Consider the following 23,260-nt stretch of genomic DNA (forward strand, 5'->3'; position numbering starts at 1 on the left):
ATGAAATCAATTTTTGCGTACTTATTTTTAGGGCAATCGTCCACACATTTTCCTTCATACGTATATCTTCGACAAACATTACATTTTTCACTTGAATTATTATCCATACAAGTTTGGCAAGTTGTGCTATTCCAACAAAACCCTAAAATACCACCAAAATTATTACAATCACATTCTTATTTCAAACGTAAAAAATACGAACCATTACATACTTCGGGACATGGTGCAAAATCGGTTGTAACATTCATTTTTTCAACGGTAACATTTTGATACTTAGTGATTTTAGACCAATCAATAGTGAAAATGTAGCCTAATTTAGGAGCACCTTGAATCCTCACACCTCCTTGTTCTATACTAACCAAGTTACTCAGCCCAATCTGCAAAACAAAAACGTACATCTCATTTAATTAATACATATCACGTTCGATTACTTAATTACTAATAAACGAATCATTAAAAAAGACTTTCGAATGTCTTCATTAATGTCGCCATCGTTTAAAACGATTATGGGTTACCCTAGTTCACGGTCACGTCTATACGGATTATAAAACGTCGTGGTTTCTGTGTTTTCGGTTAAACGAAGCGGACCGACCTAATTACGTCATCTTAATTATATTAAACGATCGTAGATTTCCTAGGGTGTTTAATGTGTATATTTAGAATGAGATAAGTTTAGATTGTGACCGAGTAACCCGATATAAATAGAAAATCTTATTGGAAAAGTTTAATATAAAAGTTTTTGTGGATTTTTGGTGAACCCTCAAGATTCCTGATCCGCTTTAATTAATAATTGACTTAATCTTGATGACCTTGGATTTTCTGATCACTTTAAAGATTATTATACCGATAAAAAAACGATTATTATACCGAAAATTTTAATAATAATCTCTTAATATTTGGGTTGTGAAGAAAAAGTCATCACCTTGGATAATTTGGAATAATATTAAACGTAATATTCTAACTGACAGCATGGAAAAGTGCATCTTCAGAATCTTAAGAGTTAGTTCAGTAGAGATTTATATCTTCGCAACAGATAAAATCGGTTGGTGCTAATGTGTGTTCTAGACAGGACGTCGCGCCTTTATTTCGTTATGTAGGTAAAATAAAGGCGCGACGTTCTGTCTGGAACGCACTATCTTTTCCGATTGGACGAAACCCCCCTCTCTCGTCATGGCTTATTGCTGTTTCTATCTTATTTCTTAATTCGAATACCCTTTAAAATCCATTTAGCCGTTTTCGACATAACCGCATCCTACTAAACCGCGATTTTTTGCGGAACTACAACAAATATCAAAATAATAAAATATGCCCCTCATTAAGAACACATCATTCTACCACAGACTCAAATTTTAAATTTTTTCATCGGATAGTTTTTGAGAAAAAAAATCGCAAAGTGGACAAAGTTGCCGACACCCTCAAAAACCGGGTATTTTTTCTATTTAGCTGGCGATAAAAAGAAAACCGCTCAGCCGAAAATTTCCAAATTCACCTATGTTACGTAGAAATGTTCAGTAATTACAATAAAGTTTACCGCAATTTTTTTCATCAAGTGGTTGCGAAGATATCGATCTCTAAAGTGAGGAATCTTGACTTTTGGCACGGATAGTAGTGCCAATTAACACTATCTAGCACTAAAATTAACACTAGACCTAGAACTACAAACATTCGAATATTTCTAAATTTAGGTCTAGTGTTAGTTCTAGTTTTGGTTTTAAAACTTTTGGAGCTTTTGGAACTTTTAGAACAGCTGATAAGATATGTCAACTTATTTGGATCCAAGGTACAAAATGAACTTTTTTAATGCTGACTTAACTAAGGAAGTAATTCCAAAAAGAGGATACTTCAATTAATAATTGTTGATATTTCCACAAGGATCCTCCAAAAAATTAATTTTATAGCGAATTTTGAAAATTTGATCAAAATTTCAAATATTGTTTTCTCAAAAACTAAAAGTTATTTTTCAAAATGGGTTGGTTCATTGAAAAGAGGACACTTTTATTAACACTTTAGGAAATTTTCGTACTCATATTCCAAGAAGTGGATTTTATATGAATTTTTAAAACTTAATCGGCGACAATTGCAAAATTCGAAAAAATTGTCGATCATTTCAAAAATTTATATCTCAAAAACTAAAAGCGATTTTTCAAAACGGCTTGTTGCATTAAAAAGAGGATACTTTAATTAATAATTGGTGATATTTCCACAAGGATCCTTCAAAAAATTAATTTTATAGCGAATTTTGAAAATTATCGATTATCGAAAATTTTATCAAAACTTCAAATATTGTTTTCTCAAAAACTAAAAGTTATTTTTCAAAATGGATTGGTTCATTGAAAAGAGGACACTTTTATTAACACTTTAGGAAATTTTCATACTCATATTCCAAGAAGTGGATTTTATACGAATTTTTAAAACTTAATCGGCGAAAATTGCAAAATTCGAAAAAATTGTCGATAATTTCAAAAATTTATATCTCAAAAACTAAAAGCGATTTTTCAAAACGGCTTGTTGCATTAAAAAGAGGAGACTTTAATTCATAATTGGTGATATTTCCACAAGGATCCTTCAAAAAATTAATTTTATAGCGAATTTTGAAAATTATCGATTATCGAAAATTTTATCAAAACTTCAAATATTGTTTTCTCAAAAACTAAAAGTTATTTTTCAAAACGGGTTGGTTCATTGAAAAGAGGACACTTTTATTAACACTTTGGGAAATTTTCGTACTCATATTCCAAGAAGTGGATTTTATACGAATTTTTAAAACTTAATAGGCGAAAAATGAAACATTCAAAAATTGTCGATCATTTCAAAAATTTATTTCTCAAAAACTAAAAACGATTTTTCAAAACGGCTTGTTGCATTAAAAAGAGGATACTTTAATTAATAATTGATGATATTTCCACAATCATCCTTCAAAAAATTAATTTTATAGCGAATTTTGAAAATTATCGATTATCGAAAATTTTATCAAAATTTCAAATATTGCTTTCTCAAAAACTAAAAGTTATTTTTCAAAACGGGTTGGTTCATTGAAAAGAGGACACTTTTATTAACACTTTAGGAAATTTTCGTACTCATATTCCAAGAAGTGGATTTTATACGAATTTTTAAAACTTAATCGACGAAAATTGAAACATTCAAAAATTGTCGATCATTTCAAAAATTTATATCTCAAAAACTAAAAGCGATTTTTCAAAACGGCTTGTTGCATTAAAAAGAGGAGACTTTAATTCATAATTGGTGATATTTCCACAAGGATCCTTCAAGAAATTAATTTTATAGCGAATTTTGAAAATTATCGATGAAAATTACAACATCGAAAATTTGATCAAAATTTAAAATATTGTTTTCTCAAAAACTAAAAGTTATTTTTCAAAACGGGTTGGTTCATTGGAAAGAGGACACTCTTATTAACACTTTGGGAAATTTTCTTACTCATATTCCAAGAAGTGGATTTTATACGAATTTTTAAAATTTAATCGGCGAAAATTGTAAAATTCTAAAAAATTTTCGATCAATTCAAAAATTTTTTTCTCAAAAACTAAAAGCGATTTTACAAAACGGCTTGTTGCATTAAAAAGAGGATACTTTAATTAATATTTGGTGATATCTCCACAAGGATCGTTCAAGAAATTAATTTTATAACGAATTTTAAAAGTTATCGATGAAAATTGCAACATCGAAAATTTTATCAAAACTTCAAATATTGTTTTCTCAAAAACTAAAAGTTATTTTTCAAAACGGGTTGGTTCATTGAAAAGAGGACACTTTTATTAACACTTTAGGAAATTTTCGTACTCATATTCCAAGAAGTGGATTTTATACGAATTTTTAAAACTTAATCGACGAAAATTGAAAAATTCTAAAAATTGACGATCATTTCAAAAATTTATATCTCAAAAACTAAAAGCGATTTTTCAAAACGGCTTTTTGCATTAAGAAGAGGATACTTTAATTAATAATCGAAAGTGATAACAGCGACAGTTTTGTTAGTAATGAACGTGGTGTTGAATTACAAGCAAAGAGAAGGAAACTAGACGAAACTGCAACAAGAGATTTTATATATTAAATATACATTAAATAAGTAGCAACAAAATCCCTTTCATATTGTATCGATGCATCATATAAGACCTCAATTTTATACATCATCTCTTTTTATTTGTGTTCGATCCTCACATGGGAAATTTCAGTGGTTTCCGTCCCAGAAGAAAAGAGAATATTCAAGGCAAAAAGCATAAAAAGAAATTCATTTTCAAATTAAAACTAAATCATATCTTCCAAGGTTGGTTGATAAATCACAAAAATGGGTCAAATTGTTATCAAATCGTATAAAAAAGACTTAGTTTTTCTAATCTACTCAACTCACAAATTTAATGGTTTTGAGGATTTCCGTTTAAATAGAACGTGATCGAATGATTATGTGTGTTATTATCGTTTTAATGCATCAGTAAATTCTATATATATCTCACTTTACTATCTATTTACTAGATAATTTAAAATTATAATATTGTTATAAATATTATAGCAAGTACATTTCTACAATTTTTCTTTGTGGTAATTCATTAGCCTCGGTGTTTTGCTTTAATTATACAAATTTCTAACCGTAATTATTATTTATCAACGTTCCAATATCCGGAATGAAATGTTAATTAGTTCATTTTATCTTGTAGTATAAATTTTCGATATCAAATATTCATTTTATTAAACTTAAACTTTAAAATTAAATCTTAACGTAATATAATAAATTTAATATTTTTCTGGTACGTGATCGAACCGTAAATATTTTTAAGACTTTATCGAAAAAAAAAACCCGTATGGTACTTGTTTTCGCAGTTAAGTCACGTTCATATGCACGTTAAACTACTTTCGAGTATGTAGTTCTATTTTCTCAAATCAAAATTGTTATATAAAACTACGCCCCAAATTTATTTTTCTAAAATATAACATCGCTATAAATTTAACCAACCCTCGACAGTTCCATTTCAAAGATTACACCAAAAAGAAACATTTTTCGGTGAGATAACGAGTGAAATATTCCAGAATGTAGTTCAGCAATCGTAATTTTTTTGGTAAAAATAATCATATCTGAAAGTATCGGTTTAAGAAAAAGTGATTAACGTGAAAAAAAAAAAGAAAACTGTTAATATCCTCGATAAATCTTCTTCATCTTGTTTATACCTGCACAATAATTAACAAACAAGACGAATTTTGACGGTTCGAATGTTAATTAAATAAGATTGAAAGGTTTAACGGACACAATTTTTGGTTCAAAATAAAACAAGGATATTATAAAAAGTTAAGAGCTAAAAAACCATTCGTGTCATGTTCCGTCCAATTTAAAAGGAAATTATTCAGTCGGTGAGCTTTGACAGAGACCCATCGCGTTTATATTAACCGGACCATGTGAGAACGTACAAACGTTGAAATTTTCAACCCATTACTTGCACATCTTCCTTATTTCATATTCGCATGGGAAAATACAGATAAAAGTTTGCTCATCAATTTAAATTTATTCATGAAGATGGAAACATATAATTTTAAACAACAAATTTTATTGTTGATTTTTTTTGGCTTCGATCAATATTCTCTACGTTCCAAAATTTGCAAGGAAACTCTGAAATCACCATTAAATTCTAAAATGCTATTAAAAATCTATATTTATATCAAAACATTTTCAAATCAATTATGACAACAATTTCACACCTTTTATCGAAATCTACACACTTTTTAGTATAATTTTTGCAAAAATTATCGTTACAACTTGATAACTTTTTTTTATCATTTTTTTATACTAAAATGACGTATTTTTATTATTTTTTCAACTTGATCATCCATAGCTTATTTAGCTCAACTTTAATAACAATTTAGTATTGTTTATCAAAAACTACTTTCATTTGTATGTAATTCCTGAAAATATTGTGATTTCAAAATAAATATTACCAAAGTTATAAAGCTTTAAATACAGTTAATTTTGTATATTTTTTGACTTTATCATCCACAACATTTTCATATCAATTATAATAACAATTTCACACCTTTTATTGAAATCTACACACTTTTTAGTATAATTCTTGCAAAAATTATGATTCCAATTTAATAATTAACAAAGTTATGATTTTTTTATAATTAAATGACGTGTCTTTATTATTTTTTTAATTTGACCACCCATAGCTTATTTAACTCAACTTTAATAACAATTTAGTATTTTTTATCAGAAAGTTCGTCCTTTTTTATGTAATTCCTGAAAATATTATGATTCCAAAATAAATATTAACGAAGTTATAAAGTTTTATAACCCGAAATACGATTAATTTTGCTCATTATGTATACTTTTTTTACTTTATCATCCATAACGTTTTCATATCAATTATAATAACAATTTCACATCTTTTATTGAAATCTACACACTTTTTAGTATAATTCTTGCAAAAATTATGATTCCAATTTGATAATTAACAAAGTTGTGATTTTTTTATAATTAAATGACGTGTCTTTATTAATTTTTTTAATTTGACCACCCATAGCTTATTTAGCTCAACTTTAATAATAATTTAGTATTTTTTATCAAAAAGTTCGTCCTTTTTTATGTAATTCCTGAAAATATTATGATTCCAAAATAAATATTACCAAAGTTATAAAGCTTTATAACCCGAAATACCGTTAATTTTGCTCATTTTGTATACTTTTTTACTTTTTCATCCACAACACTTTCATATCAATTATGATAACAATTTCACACTTTTTATTGAAATCTACACACTTTTTAGTATAATTCTTGCAAAAATTATGATTCCAATTTGATAATTAACAAAGTTATGATTTTTTTATTATTAAATGGCGTTTCTTTATTATTTTTTAAATTTGACCACCCATAGCTTATTTAGCTCAACTTTAATAATAATTTAGTATTTTTTATCAGAAAGTTCGTCCTTTTTTATGTAATTCCTGAAAATATTATGATTCCAAAATAAATATTACCAAAGTTATAAAGCTTTATAACCCGAAATACCGTTAATTTTGCTCATTTTGTATACTTTTTTACTTTTTCATCCACAACACTTTCATATCAATTATGATAACAATTTCACACTTTTTATTGAAATCTACACACTTTTTAGTATAATTCTTGCAAAAATTATGATTCCAATTTGATAATTAACAAAGTTATGATTTTTTTATTATTAAATGGCGTTTCTTTATTATTTTTTAAATTTGACCACCCATAGCTTATTTAGCTCAACTTTAATAATAATTTAGTATTTTTTATCAAAAAGTTCGTCCTTTTTTATGTAATTCCTGAAAATATTATGATTCCAAAATAAATATTACCAAAGTTATAAAGCTTTATAACCCGAAATACCGTTAATTTTGCTCATTTTGTATACTTTTTTACTTTTTCATCCACAACACTTTCATATCAATTATGATAACAATTTCACACTTTTTATTGAAATCTACACACTTTTTAGTATAATTCTTGCAAAAATTATGATTCCAATTTGATAATTAACAAAGTTATGATTTTTTTATTATTAAATGGCGTTTCTTTATTATTTTTTAAATTTGACCACCCATAGCTTATTTAGCTCAACTTTAATAATAATTTAGTATTTTTTATCAGAAAGTTCGTCCTTTTTTATGTAATTCCTGAAAATATTATGATTCCAAAATAAATATTACCAAAGTTATAAAGCTTTATAACCCGAAATACCGTTAATTTTGCTCATTATGTATATTTTTTGACTTTATCATCCACAACATTTTCATATCAATTATAATAACTATTTCACACCTTTTATTGTAATCTACACACTTTTTAGTATAATTCTTGCAAAAATTATGATTCCAACTTGATAATTACAAAAATTATGAATCTTTTTAAACTTAAATAGCATATTTTTATTAATTTTTCAATTTGACCACCAATAACTTATTCAGTTCAACTTTAATAACAAATTAGTATCTTTTATCAGAAAGTACGTACTTTTTTATGTAATTCCTGAAAATATTATGATTCCAAAATAAATATTACCAATGTTATAAAGCTTTATAACTCGAAATATAGCTAATTTTGTATACTTTTTCACTTTATCATCCATAACATTTTCATATCAATTATAATAACAATTTCACACCTTTTATTGTAATCTACGCACTTTCTAGTATAATTCTTGTAAAAATTATGATTCCAACTTGATAATTACAAAAGCTATGAATCTTTTTAAACTTAAATAGCATATTTTTATTAATTTTTTAATTTGACCACCCATAGCTTATTCAGTTCAACTTTAATAACAAATTAATATTTTTTATCAGAAAATACGTACTTTTTTATGTAATTCTTAAAAATATTATGAATCCAAAATAAATATTACCAATGTTATAAAGCTTTATAACTCGAAATATAGCTAATTTTGTATACTTTTTGACTTTATCATCCATAACATTTTCATATCAATTATAATAACAATTTCACACCTTTTATTGTAATCTACGCACTTTCTAGTATAATTCTTGTAAAAATTATGATTCCAACTTGATAATTGCAAAAGTTATAAATCTTTTTAAACTTAAACAGCATATTTTTATTAATTTTTCAATTTGATCACCCATAGCTTATTCAGTTCAACTTTAATAACAAATTAGTATTTTTTATCAGAAAGTACATACTTTTTTATGTAATTCTTGTAAATATTATGATTCCAAAATAAATATTACCAAAGTTATAAAGCTTTATAACTCGAAATATAGCTAATTTTGTATACTTTTTGACTTTATCATCCATAACATTTTCATATCAATTATAATAACAATTTCACACCTTTTATTGAAATCTACACACTTTTTAGTATAATTCTTGCAAAAATTATGATTCCAATTTGATAATTAACAAAGTTATGATTTTTTTATAATTAAATGACGTGTCTTTATGATTTTTTTAATTTGACCACCCGTAGCTTTTTTAACTCAACTTTAATAACAATTTAGTATTTCTTATCAGAAAGTACTTTCATTTGTATGTAATTCCTAAAAATATTATGATTCCAAAATAAATATTACCAAAGTTATAAAGCTTTATAACCCGAAATACCGTTAATTTTGCTCATTTTGTATACTTTTTTTACTTTATCATCCATAACATTTTCATATCAATTATAATAACAATTTCACACCTTTTATTGAAATCTACACACTTTTTAGTATAATTCTTGCAAAAATTATGATTCCAATTTGATAATTAACAAAGTTATGATTTTTTTATAATTAAATGACGTTTATTTATTATTTTTTAAATTTGACCACCCATAGCTTATTTAGCTCAACTTTAATAACAATTTAGTATTTTTTATCAGAAAGTTCGTCCTTTTTTATGTAATTCCTGAAAATATTATGATTCCAAAATAAATATTAACGAAGTTATAAAGCTTTATAACCCGAAATACGATTAATTTTGCTCATTATGTATACTTTTTTACTTTATCATCCATAACGTTTTTATATCAATTATAATAACAATTTCACACCTTTTATTGAAATCTACGCACTTTTTAGTATAATTCTTGCAAAAATTATGATTCCAATTTGATAATTAACAAAGTTATGATTTTTTTATAATTAAATGAAGTGTCATTATTATTTTTTTAATTTGACCACCCATAGCTTATTTAGCTCAACTTTAATAAGAATTTAGTATTTTTTATCAGAAAGTTCGACCTTTTTTATGTAATTCCTGAAAATATTATGATTCCAAAATAAATATTAACAAAGTTATAAAGTTTTATAACCCGAAATTCGATTAATTTTGCTCATTATGTATACTTTTTGACTTTATCATCCACAACATTTCCATATCAATTATAATAACAATTTCAGACCTTTTATTGAAATCTACACACTTTTTAGTATAATTCTTGCAAAAATTATGATTCCAATTTGATAATTAACAAAGTTATGATTTTTTTATAATCAAATAACGTGTGTTTATTATTTTTTTAATTTGACCACCCATAGCTTATTTAGCTCAACTTTAATAACAATTTAGTATTTTTTATCAGAAAGTTCGTCCTTTTTTATGTAATTCCTGAAAATATTATGATTCCAAAATAAATATTAACGAAGTTATAATGTTTTATAACCCGAAATACGATTAATTTTGCTCATTATGTATACTTTTTGACTTTATCATCCACAACATTTCCATATCAATTATAATAACAATTTCACACCTTTTATTGAAATCTACGCACTTTTTAGTATAATTCTTGCAAAAATTATGATTCCAATTTGATAATTAACAAAGTTATGATTTTTTTATAATTAAATGACGTGTCATTATTAATTTTTTAATTTGACCACCCATAGCTTATTTAGCTCAACTTTAATAACAATTTAGTGTTTTTTATCAGAAAGTTCGTCCTTTTTTATATAATTCCTGAAAATATTACGATTCCAAAATAAATATTACCAATGTTATAAAGCTTTATAATTCGAAATATAGCTAATTTTGCTAATTTTGTATACTTTTTCACTTTATCATGCATAACATTTTCATATCAATTATAATAACAATTTCACACCTTTTATTATAATCTACGCACTTTCTAGTATAATTCTTGTAAAAATTATGATTCCAACTTGATAATTACAAAAGTTATGAATCTTTTTAAACTTAAACAGCATATTTTTATTAATTTTTCAATTTGACCATCCATAGCATATTCAGTTCAACTTTAATAACAAATTAGTATTTTTTATCAGAAAGTACGTACGTTTTTATGTAATTCCTGAAAATATTATGATTCCAAAATAAATATTACCAATGTTATAAAGCTTTATAACTCGAAATATAGCTAATTTTGCCAATTTTGTATACTTTTTCACTTTATCATCCATAACATTTTCATATCAATTATAATAACAATTTCACACCTTTTATTATAATCTACGCACTTTCTAGTATAATTCTTGTAAAAATTATGATTCCAACTTGATAATTACAAAAGTTATGAATCTTTTTAAACTTAAATAGCATATGTTTATTAATTTTTTAATTTGACCACCCATAGCTTATTCAGTTCAACTTTAATAACAAATTAGCATTTTTTTTCAGAAAGTACGTATTTTTTTATATAATTCCTGAAAATATTATGATTCCAAAATAAATTTTACCAAAGTTATAACCCGACATACCATTTTGCTCATTTTATATACCTTTTTTAATTTCATCCACAAAATTTTCATATCAATTATGATAACAATTTCACACCTTTTATTGAAATCTACACACTTTTTAGTATAATTCTTGCAAAAATGATGATTCCAACTTCATAATTAAAAAACTTGATTTCTTTTAAACTTAAATATCGCATTTAAATTAATCAGAGTTTAGTGTGGCTCAGTTTATTAGACCAAAGAAGTCATTTAACAAAAGTAGACATTTCCTGAATTTTAATTTAATTTTACATAATAGAATAACACGTGGGCTTTAATAGCTGTTTCCGCTTTTTGACAAACCTACAATATTCATCATCACACCACGCCGATTAGCGCCCTAATTAAATACGAATTTAGTCATACTTTAAAATATATATGTAAATACTTTTTTCTCCGACTTAATTCAACACCTTTTCGTCCTTGACCCAGTCCTTTATAGATTGCTTATAAGCATAAGAATGGATAGTTATGCAAGGTGTTTTTATGAGAATGCAAGAGCGGTCGTAAAAAAGTAGTAAAATGCTGAACGAGTTACCGGATTTATTTTTAGCCTTTTACGGCTTTGCACCCGGAAGAAAATTTGTTGGCTCCCTTTTGAAATTCAAAACCACCTCAATCATTAGCTTTATCTAGATGCCTTCTCCCCTAATTATACTCGAAATCATTTATGCTATTCTGTCTGCAGTTTCCTTAAGATCACTGTTTATTAATTTAATAAAGTCCTCGAATTCGTAATGAGACGCTTATGAAGGGGTCTAACCACTACAAAGGTGTAAATATAATCGCTGGAAATGGATATTGTTTATAGCGGGAGAATTAATGTCAATGTTATAATAATAATAATACAAATATGGGGTATATACAAATAAATCTACATATTAATTTCCCCGAGGAGGTAAAGAATGAAGTTTAAAATGTTTTTAACTGTGTGAAAATGACACATTTTACAATCTCTTTCTATATTGAACCATTTCTTTCTATTTCAATCCAATTTCAAAGCAACCTTTACCCATTTTCTCTCGTAAAATCTAAAAGCTTCATACACGGTTCGTTAACTCTCGAAAAAGCTTGTTTATAAACAACACTTAATTGAAACAGAGTTTGCAATAAAATTCTTTTGGTAACACTTAAAATTCGTTTTAGGATGTAATAAATGGAGATGTCTGTGAACAAACGAGCTGAGTGATGTTATATTGCTCGGTAACACGATCCTTTCGGTAATGGTGACCGTACATCACATCATATTACTTGTTGCAACAACCTATAAAGTTGACGTGAAGACAATAACAATTTATCTTATTATTTCTATTGGTGTTCGATGACAAATTTTGATAGTTACAATGTCTTAAATTCGTCTAAACAAAATGGTTAAAACAATTTACGAAACTCATTCGCAAAAGATAAGATTATAAATTGGATATAATCGGATAGGGCATAAGGTCAATTTATCTTTTAAGGTTGATATGTGTCAATTAACCTAATTTACCATGATCAAAAAATAAAAGTGATGCCACTAGAGTTTTAATGAAGTACATGTGATAATGAAATGTATATTATTGAGCAATAATTAAGTACAAATTATTGGTTATTAAACAATTATAATCAATAACAGGATATGAAATTAGATAATAGAGGTCAAATCACTCCAAAAACATCCGCATTTTAAATTAATCAATAAACGGAGAGTTTCAAGAACATGGTCCATGCGTTTTCATTAATTGGAGTTTCATGACCAAATCTCATAAATATCTTTCAAGGTTTCCGGCATTCGTGTTAATTTAAATCTCATTACTAACACAAATTGAAACGAAGTGCATTTAAAAGAAATCCTTAATTAACTATTTATTTAATTAATTTATGACGTAAATCAACTTATTTGAGCGTCACAATCAATTAGTTTACGCTATAAATAGCAAAATAAGATTATTTCTGTTGTCGACTTGAATAATAATTTAACAGAGCGATTACAGTTGAGTTATTTTTAGAACAAACAAGTGAGGAGATGGAGCAATTTGGCGCTGAAACCAGAAGTTTACTCGTACGGAAAGTTTTCGGTGTAAGTTTAAGTTCTTGTTTATTACGATTTAATTTTGAACAAATAATGAGTAAGTGAAGGATTATCATTTAATTGTACATTTTTTGATTGAAACAAACTAATTGTTATGGTTGAACTGCGATGGAATCTATTAAATCTATTTATAGAATCCGATTGTTAATGCATATACATTATTCATTACAAGCCGTTATGTTTGTAGGATTATTCAAGTACACATGACAATGAGAGATGATTGAACGAAAAATAGAAAGAAAAAATTTAAAAAATACAGAAAAGTTTCAATGCCGACCATGTTTATTTATACAATGAATCTATATTTGCCGACTCTAAACATTTCTAGTATTAAGTTAATCATAAACATAGTGGTACGTATATTGCAAACTATTTGAATGTTCTAGATTTTTCAAAATTCTAAAGATCTAATCTGTGCCCACATTTACTTGAACGATTTTTTCATTGCTTGTAACTACATCTCCGTAAACATCTCCGACAACTACATTGTCTTGAACCGTAATCTAGACACCATCAACTCAAAACTATGCCTCAGCCGCAAACGACGTTGGGTGATCCTACCCCGAAGAATAAGTTTTCAATTAATACCACATCCACCTAAAACAGATAATACATTGCCATAAAACATCACAGGACCTCGGTTACAAGCCACTTCGAATATCGTATCTACTCAATTGTTGTGAACAACCTCGGCTAAATCTAACCCGAAGAATCTATGACATCAAGCAATTAAGCAGAGGTTGCTTGCAGCCAAGGTACAGCCATGTGTTGATCAGATTTGAATGGATGGAATTAATAGTTGTAGTGCCTCAGATATATCACATATTACAGTAAAACTTTTACAATAAAAGTTGTAGCAAATTTTATTTTAAACAATACTGCTCCCTTTCACTTTTGCTCTTAGATGCATAAATATCGAGAAACATGGATTAATACAAAATTAGATGAATTTACATGTTGTTAATGATGAAACTCGGGTTTCGGATATATTACAGAAAAACTTTTAGGACAATAGTTGTAGCAAATTTTATTCTAAACAATATTGCTCTCTTTCACTTTTGCTCTCAGATACATAAATATCGAGAAACATGCGATAATATGAAAATTAGATGAATTTACATGGTGTTAATGATGGATCTCTGGATTGGGACATATTACAGAAAAACTTTTAGAACAACAATTGTAGCAAATTTTATTCTAAACAATATTGCTCTCTTTCACTTTTGCTCTCAGATGCATAAATATCGACAAACATACGATAATATGAAAATTAGATGAATTTACATGGTGTTAATGATGGATCTCTGGATTCGGACATTTTACAGAAAAACTTTTAGAACAATAATTGTAGCAAATTTTATTCTAAACAATATTGCTCTCTTTCACTTTTGCTCTCAGATACATAAATGTCGAGAAACATACGATAATATGAAAATTAGATGAATTTACATGGTGTTAATGATGGATCTCTGGATTCGGACATTTTACAGAAAAACTTTTAGAACAATAATTGTAGCAAATTTTATTCTAAACAATATTGCTCTCTTTCACTTTTGCTCTCAGATACATAAATGTCGAGAAACATACGATAATATGAAAATTAGATGAATTTACATGGTGTTAATGATGGATCTCTGGATTCGGACATTTTACAGAAAAATTTTTAGAACAATAATTGTAGCAAATTTTATTCTAAACAATATTGCTCTCTTTCACTTTTGCTCTCAGATGCATAAATATCGAGAAACATACGATAATATGAAAATTAGATGAATTTACATGGTGTTAATGATGGATCTCTGGATACGGATATATTACAGGAAAACTTTTAGGACAATAGTTGTAGCAAATTTTATTTTAAACAATATTGCTCTCTTTCACTTTTGCTCTTAGATGCATAAATATCGAGAAACATGGATTAATACAAAATTAGATGAATTTACATGTTGTTAATGATGGAACTCGGGTTTCGGACATATTACAGAAAAACTTTTAGGACAATAGTTGTAGCAAATTTTATTCTAAACAATATTGCTCTCTTTCACTTCTGCTCTTAGATGCATAAATATCGAGAAGCATGGATTAATACAAAATTAGATGAATTTACATGTTGTTAATGATGGATCTCTGGATTCGGACATATTACAGAAAAACTTTTAGAACAATAATTGTAGCAAATTTTATTTTAAACAATATTGCTCTCTTTCACTTCTGCTCTTAGATGCATAAATATCGAGAAGCATGGATTAATACAAAATTAGATGAATTTACATGGTGTTAATGATGGATCTCTGGATTCGGACATATTACAGAAAAACTTTTAGAACAATAATTGTAGCAAATTTTATTCTAAACAATATTGCTCTCTTTCACTTTTGCTCTTAGATGCATAAATATCGAGAAACATGGATTAATACAAAATTAGATGAATTTACATGTTGTTAATGATGAAACTCGGGTTTCGGACATATTACAGAAAAACTTGTAGGACAATAGTTGTAGCGAATTTTATTTTAAACAATATTGCTCTCTTTTATTTTTGCTCTCAGATACATAAATATCGACAAACATGCTATAATATAAAATTACATGAATTTACATGGTGTTAATGATGGATCTCTGGATTCGGACATATTACCGAAAAACTTTTAGAACAATAATTGTAGCAAATTTTATTCTAAACAATATTGTTCTCTTTCACTTTTGCTCTCAGATACATAAATATCGAGAAACATGCGATAATATGAAAATTAGATGAATTTATATGTTGTTAATGATGGAACTCTGAATTCGCACATATTATAGAAAAACTTTTAGGACAATAGTTGTAGCAAATTTTATTCTAAACAATATTGCCCTCTTTCACTTTTACTCTCAGATACATAAATATCGACAAACATACGATAATATGAAAATTAGATGAATTTACATGGTGTTAATGATGGATCTCTGGATTCGGACATATTACAGAAAAACTTTTAGAACAATAATTGTAGCAAATTTTATTCTAAACAATATTGCTCTCTTTCACTTTTGCTCTTATCGTTAGATGCATAAATATCGAGAAACATGGATTAATACAAAATTAGAAGAATTTACATGTTGTTAATGATGAAACTCGGGTTTCGGACATATTACAGAAAAACTTTTAGAACAATAATTGTAGCAAATATTATTCTAAACAATATTGCTCTCTTTCACTTTTGCTCTTTGATGCATAAATATGGAGTAACATGGATTAATACAAAATTAAATGAATTTACATGTTGTTAATGATGGAACTCGGGATTCAGGTATATTACAGAAAAAATTGTAGAACAATAATTGTAGCAAATTGTATTCTAAACAATATTGCTCTCTTTCACTTTTGCTCTCAGATGCATAAATAGCGACAAACATACGATAATATGAAAATTAGATGAATTTACATGGTGTTAATGATGGATCTCTGGATTCGGACATATTACAGAAAAACTTTTAGAACAATAATTGTAGCAAATTTTATTCTAAACAATATTGCTCTCTTTCACTTTTGCTCTTAGATGCATAAATATCGAGAAACATGGATTAATACAAAATTAGAAGAATTTACATGTTGTTAATGATGAAACTCGGGTTTCGGACATATTACAGAAAAACTTTTAGAACAATAATTGTAGCAAATATTATTCTAAACAAAATTGCTCTCTTTCACTTTTGCTCTTAGATGCATAAATATGGAGAAACATGGATTAATACAAAATTAAATGAATTTACATGTTGTTAATGATGGAACTCGGGATTCAGATATATTACAGAAAAAATTGTAGAACAATAATTGTAGCAAATTGTATTCTAAACAATATTGCTCTCTTTCACTTTTGTTCTTAGATGCATAAATATCGAGAAACATGGATTAATACAAAATTTGATGAATTTACATGGTGTTAATGATGGATCTCTGGATTCGCACATATTACAGAAAAACTTTTAGAACAATAATTGTAGCAAATTTTATTCTAAACAATATTGCTCTCTTTCACTTTTACTCTCAGATGCATAAATATCGACAAACATACGATAATATGAAAATTAGATGAAGTTACATGGTGTTAATGATGGATCTCTGGATTCGAACATATTACAGAAAAACTTTTAGAACAATAATTGTAGCAAATATTATTCTAAACAATATTGCTCTCTTTCACTTTTGCTCTTAGATGCACAAATATGGAGAAACATGGATTAATACAAAATTAAATGAATTTACATGTTGTTAATGATGGAACTCGGGATTCAGATATATTACAGAAAAAATTGTAGAACAATAATTGTAGCAAGTTGTATTCTAAACAATATTGCTCTCTTTCACTTTTGTTCTTAGATGCATAAATATCGAGAAACATGGATTAATACAAAATTTAATGAATTTACATGGTGTTAATGATGGATCTCTGGATTCGGAGATATTACCGAAAAACTTTTAGAACAATAATTGTAGCAAATTTTATTTTAAACAATATTGCTCTCTTTAATTTTTACTCTCAGATGCATAAATATCGAGAAACATGCGATAATATAAAATTAGATGAATTTATATGTTTTTAATGATGGAACTCTGGATTCGTACATATTACAGAAAAATTTTTCAAACCATAATTGTAGCAAATGTTATTTTAAACAATATTGCTCTCTTCACTTTTGCTCTTAGATACATAAATATCGAGAAACATGCGATAATATGAAAATTAGATGAATTTATATGTTGTTAATGATGGAACTCTGAATTCGTACATATTACAGAAAAACTTTTAAAACAATAGTTGTAGCAAATTTTATATTAAACAATATTGCTCTCTTTCACTTTTGCTCTCAGATGCATAAATATCGAGAAACATGCGATAATATAAAATTAGATGAATTTATATGTTTTTAATGATGGAACTCTGTATTCGTACATATTACAATAAAATTTTTCAAACAATAGTTGTAGCAAATGTTATTTTAAACAATATTGCTCTCTTCACTTTTGCTCTCAGATGCATAAATATCGAGAAACATGCGATAATATAAGATTAGATGAATTTACATGTTGTTAATGATGGATCTCTGGATTTGGACATATTACAGAAAAACTTTTAGAACAATAATTGTAGCAAATTTTATTCTAAACAATATTGCTCTCTTTCACTTTTGCTCTTAGATGCATAAATATCGAGAAACATGGATTAATACAAAATTAGATGAATTTACATGTAATTAATGATGAAACACGAGATTCGTACAAATTACAGAAAAACTTTTAAAACAATAGTTGTAGCAAATTTTATTCTAAACAATATTGCTCTCTTTCATTTTTGCTCTCAGATACATAAATATCGAGAAAGATACGAAAATATCTGAGCCACTGCAGTTAATCCTTTACATATTTCATGTACGTAAATATTCTCTGTAAACTTTATAATAAAGTGTTTGATGATAAAAAAATACAAAACTGATTCAATCAACGATAAGCAATCAGTATTTTGTCAGGTCCACAACATTACAACCGTTAATCAAGGTTATTTACAATATTAGGCATGCTTGTGATAACCATCATCTAATTTTGAAATTTTTGCCATTCAATACTTTTTTCTTCTTCATGTGTTTCGCGTTTCAAGTGTTAAACAATATAAATTCATCTTTAAAATATTCCACAAGATTTGTTAATAATAACTAGAAGTATATGTTATTTTAATCAAATTAGTGAATATTACAAAAACAATAATCAATAAGGTCGTTTATTATTAACCACAACGAACGGTCAAAGCGAATTACTTCAGAGAAAATCGGTGAAGCATAACGTGTCAAATGGAGAAGAAAATTTTTCATCAAGCGTATCGGCTTCATTATTTAGCTTAAGTTATTTATAAAATTTAATACCACGAAAAAAAAGTAATCCCTTAAAACGTTTATTTAGTATGATAGTAAACACACTAAAGATAGTAGAGTTTACGCGAGGAATACGTTATTAGAGAATTCCAGTTGGGGAAGAGTAAAACCGAGCTGAAGTCAACAACTTTCCTTCTTCAGCTTGCGGTTTCGCGTGGAATTGATTTTCCCAACAGAATGATCGTCCAATTTCCTGCAAACTTTATTTTAACCCTTATGAATTGTGTATTTTCGCAATGAAAATCGATATTTTATAAATTATTTTTATAAATAACAAGTTAATTCTAATATAAAATCGAAATTTTGTTTGTTTAAATGTAATTTATTGCCTTTTGAATTTATGTGTGAAATTTAGCACCAATGAAATATGATACAGTACTAAAAGGTGATTATAAAAAATTTTATTGGTTTGTGCGTTCTTCTAGAAATACTCTATACGGCGACCTTCCACGCTAGTTACTGAACGACACAGGTTCTTTGAAGATTCTTATAACATCAGAGTATCGGGTCAACGTGCCCTCGACCGCATACCTATGGATTTGCCCCCGTCTTGTAAAGGGACGTGAATTAGAGAACCCACATTGCAGAGAGTGGAATCCACTTTTAAACGACTTGGGATACAAGAAAGACTCTTGCGTCTTCGTGACCGGTCTTATAACTAGCGGTATATTTCGACTTCTACTCTATAAATACTTATATAGAAATCAACAAAGAAGTCTTTGTCCTTTTAATAGAGTTACCACAAGAAGAGTGGTAATTGATTAGAATCGCTTTTATATATAAACTTTATTTGAGGTTAAATCAATCGAGTCAATAGTTTCTATTTGCAACATTGAGTAAATATTGACGAAAATTCAGGATTAATTTATTTTTATTATGGTTCATCAAAACACATTAGTGTGTTGATGTTTATTACAAATCCACCTAACGAGTTCACTCCCTCTGGGTTATTAAATCGAGCTGCATTTGCATCTTAGGTTTGCTTTTAGCTACATTTACATATGTTTACTTTAAAAGTCGTTAGATAGATGTTGTAAAGCGATTATTATTATCTAAAGAAAATTTTTTGGTTATTAAAAAATTGAGGAAAAGTTCTCGAATGTGTAAAGTTTTAGAACATTCTTTTATCAGAGTGGTTTAGCAATTCAAATGAGTTAAACTCAAAAGTACCATTGGGAATCTACAAGGTCATTTAACTATTTTAGAAGAGAATAACAATGAAACAGAAAGTACGTGAATACGAAGTTTTTCGAAAAGTCTTGTTTTACAAAAAGCCAAAACGATAAATTTTAACCGGCGAGACGATAACAACAAACCGCCCAGCAACAAACTTTTTCCTTTATTGTAGTGAAATTAATATCGGGTATAGCAGCCAAAGTGCTGAATTAAAAGAAAACTATCCTTTTTATAACGTTAAGTTTTCGGTTTTTATTTAGGCCTTCATCAGAACATTACATCTACAATAAATCAAGAAATGAACAATAATAACAAAATAGACGCAATAAAACTTACGGACAGAGCGCCAAAAAAGTGAGGTTAAGAGCATGTCAACCAGCAAACGGCCTGGAAAAACAGGTGACGGGGGCGTCAAAGAACCACCAAAAGGCACAAGGCAGGCGAAAGGTGGTGAGAGGTGGTGTCACTAACCTGTTGACTAATTTTGTCAATTGCAGTCCTTCCTTTTCTCCAACTGATCGTTTCCTGATCAAGACGGAGAGAGACACTAGAAGATTCCTCAAATCGAACCGATCGGACCCTCTTGTCATTATACCTGCTGACAAGGGTCAGAGTACTGTGGCTCTCTTACATTCCGATTATCAAAGAAAGGCCCTTGATCTTCTTTCTGATGTGTCAACTTATAAAAAGTTGAACAGAGATCCCACTTCATCGACCCAAACCAAGGCGAATAAATTGATCCTTCGCCTCCGCGAGAGGGAATACATAGATTTGGTTACTTATAAGAACCTAGTATGTTATAATGGGATCAGTCCCAAGTTTTATGGTCTTCCTAAAATACATAAAGATGGTTGTCCCTTGCGACCCATCATTTCTTTTGTGGGTTCTCCCACGTACAAATTATCGAATTTCATCTCAGATATCCTTTCTGTGTCCTTCTCGGGTTGGACCCTTTTCAACATTAAGGATTCTTTTGCCTTTGTAGATGCTGTATCCAGTATCATACTTCCCCAGGACTTCGTCCTTATTTCCCTTGACATGGTCTCTCTGTTTACCAACATCCCCACTGATCTAGTTCTATCATTGATCTCTAGGGAATGGGATTTGATATCTCCCAATACGTCCATCTGTAAGACGGCCTTTCTAGAAATACTCGAGTTCCTCTTCGCCTCCTCGACCTTTGTGTACGGTGGTCAGTGCTACCAACAACTGTTCGATACTCCCATTTTAGCTCAGATTGTTATGGATGATCTAGTCACTAAAGCCTTGTCTGGGCTATCTTTCAGCCTTCCCTTTATTTACAAATATGTTGACGACATTGTCTGTGCTGTCCCTTCTGATGGTGTCACCACTGTTCTTGAGGTGTTTAATGCATATAATGCGCGTCTTCAATTTACTGATGAGACTGAGTCTGACTGTTCAGTTCCCTTTTTGGATTGTCGGTTGTTCAGACAACCTGATGATGCCCTCCTTATCGACTGGTACCGTAAAGAACAACACACTGAGACACATGAGAGACAGAATCACTAAGATCTCCCACCCATCCTTTCGAGAGAAGAATCTGAGGACTCTTAGCCAAATGTTTTATAATAATGGTTTTCCCAGGTCACTGGTCAACAAGCTCCTGTTTAATGTTGTCGGGAATATGAATGTTTCTCTTACTAGACCTGTGCCATCTCGCGGTGAATTGAGATTCTCGCTCCTGCCTTTTATTCCCCAATTGACTAAGAAAATAGTTTCCATTTTACATTCTGACAATGTAAAGATTGCCAAATATAATTATAGACCTTTGCGACAGCTTTTCACCAACCTTTACGACCCTACCCCTACCATTTTGAAGTCTAATGTCGTTTATAAAATTCCCTGTGGTGTGTGTAATGCCGTTTATGTGGGTACGACCTCACAGTATCTAAAGAAACGTCTCAGTCAACATGAAGTGGATTGCCGCAACCACATGGACAATAAGTCTGCCCTTGTTTACCACTACCTTTCCACGGGTCACAAGTTTGATTTCGCTGCAGGTTCGATACTCTGTCAAGAGCTCAACTATAAAAAAAGGCTTTTCCTTGAAATGGTGTATATCAATCAAGAACAGTCATCTATCAACTCAAGAATTGATACCCAAAACTTGGAGTTTTTTGGTTTTCTCCTGCTCTTTGGTTTGGTTTTCGCCTGCCTTGTGCCTTTTGGTGGTTCTTTGACGCCCCCGTCACCTGTTTTTCCAGGCCGTTTGCTGGTTGTTCAACGGTCTTCAACCGTTGACATGCTCTTAACCTCACTTTTTTTGGCGCTCTGTCCGTAAGTTTTATTGCGTCTATTTTGTTATTATAGTTACTATAGAATCCTTAATGTTGAAAAGGGTCCAACCCGAGAAGGACACAGAAAGGATATCTGAGATGAAATTCGATAATTTGTACGTGGGAGAACCCACAAAAGAAATGATGGGTCGCAAGGGACAACCATCTTTATGTATTTTAGGAAGACCATAAAACTTGGGACTGATCCCATTATAACATACTAGGTTCTTATAAGTAACCAAATCTATGTATTCCCTCTCGCGGAGGCGAAGGATCAATTTATTCGCCTTGGTTTGGGTCGATGAAGTGGGATCTCTGTTCAACTTTTTATAAGTTGACACATCAGAAAGAAGATCAAGGGCCTTTCTTTGATAATCGGAATGTAAGAGAGCCACAGTACTCTGACCCTTGTCAGCAGATATAATGACAAGAGGGTTCGATTTGAGGAATCTTCTAGTGTCTCTCTCCGTCTTGATCAGGAAACGATCAGTTGGAGAAAAGGAAGGACTGCAATTGACAAAATTAGTCAACAGGTTAGTGACATCACCTCTCACCACCTTTCGCCTGCCTTGTGCCTTTTGGTGGTTCTTTG

The 23,260-nt window shown here is 28.8% G+C and overlaps 1 protein-coding gene across 6 annotated transcripts in view; it reads right to left on the reverse strand.

Annotated features, from left to right (window-relative positions):
- The window catches only part of LOC111425015 (insulin-like growth factor 1 receptor), a 137,222-nt gene that overhangs the window by 12,374 nt on the left and 101,588 nt on the right, over positions 1 to 23,260 (reverse strand). For all 6 annotated transcript variants that reach the window (XM_023058765.2, XM_023058767.2, XM_071199683.1 and 3 more), the window contains exons 2-3: positions 203 to 377; positions 22 to 142 (exon numbers count right to left, since the gene is read on the reverse strand). In XM_023058765.2, coding sequence (XP_022914533.2) covers positions 22 to 142; positions 203 to 377 — 296 coding nt within the window. The remainder of the gene's footprint in view (positions 1 to 21; positions 143 to 202; positions 378 to 23,260) is intronic.

The sequence above is a fragment of the Onthophagus taurus genome, chromosome 11 (genome assembly GCF_036711975.1).
Source record: "Onthophagus taurus isolate NC chromosome 11, IU_Otau_3.0, whole genome shotgun sequence".
In the NCBI taxonomy this organism is placed as follows: domain Eukaryota; kingdom Metazoa; phylum Arthropoda; class Insecta; order Coleoptera; family Scarabaeidae; genus Onthophagus; species Onthophagus taurus.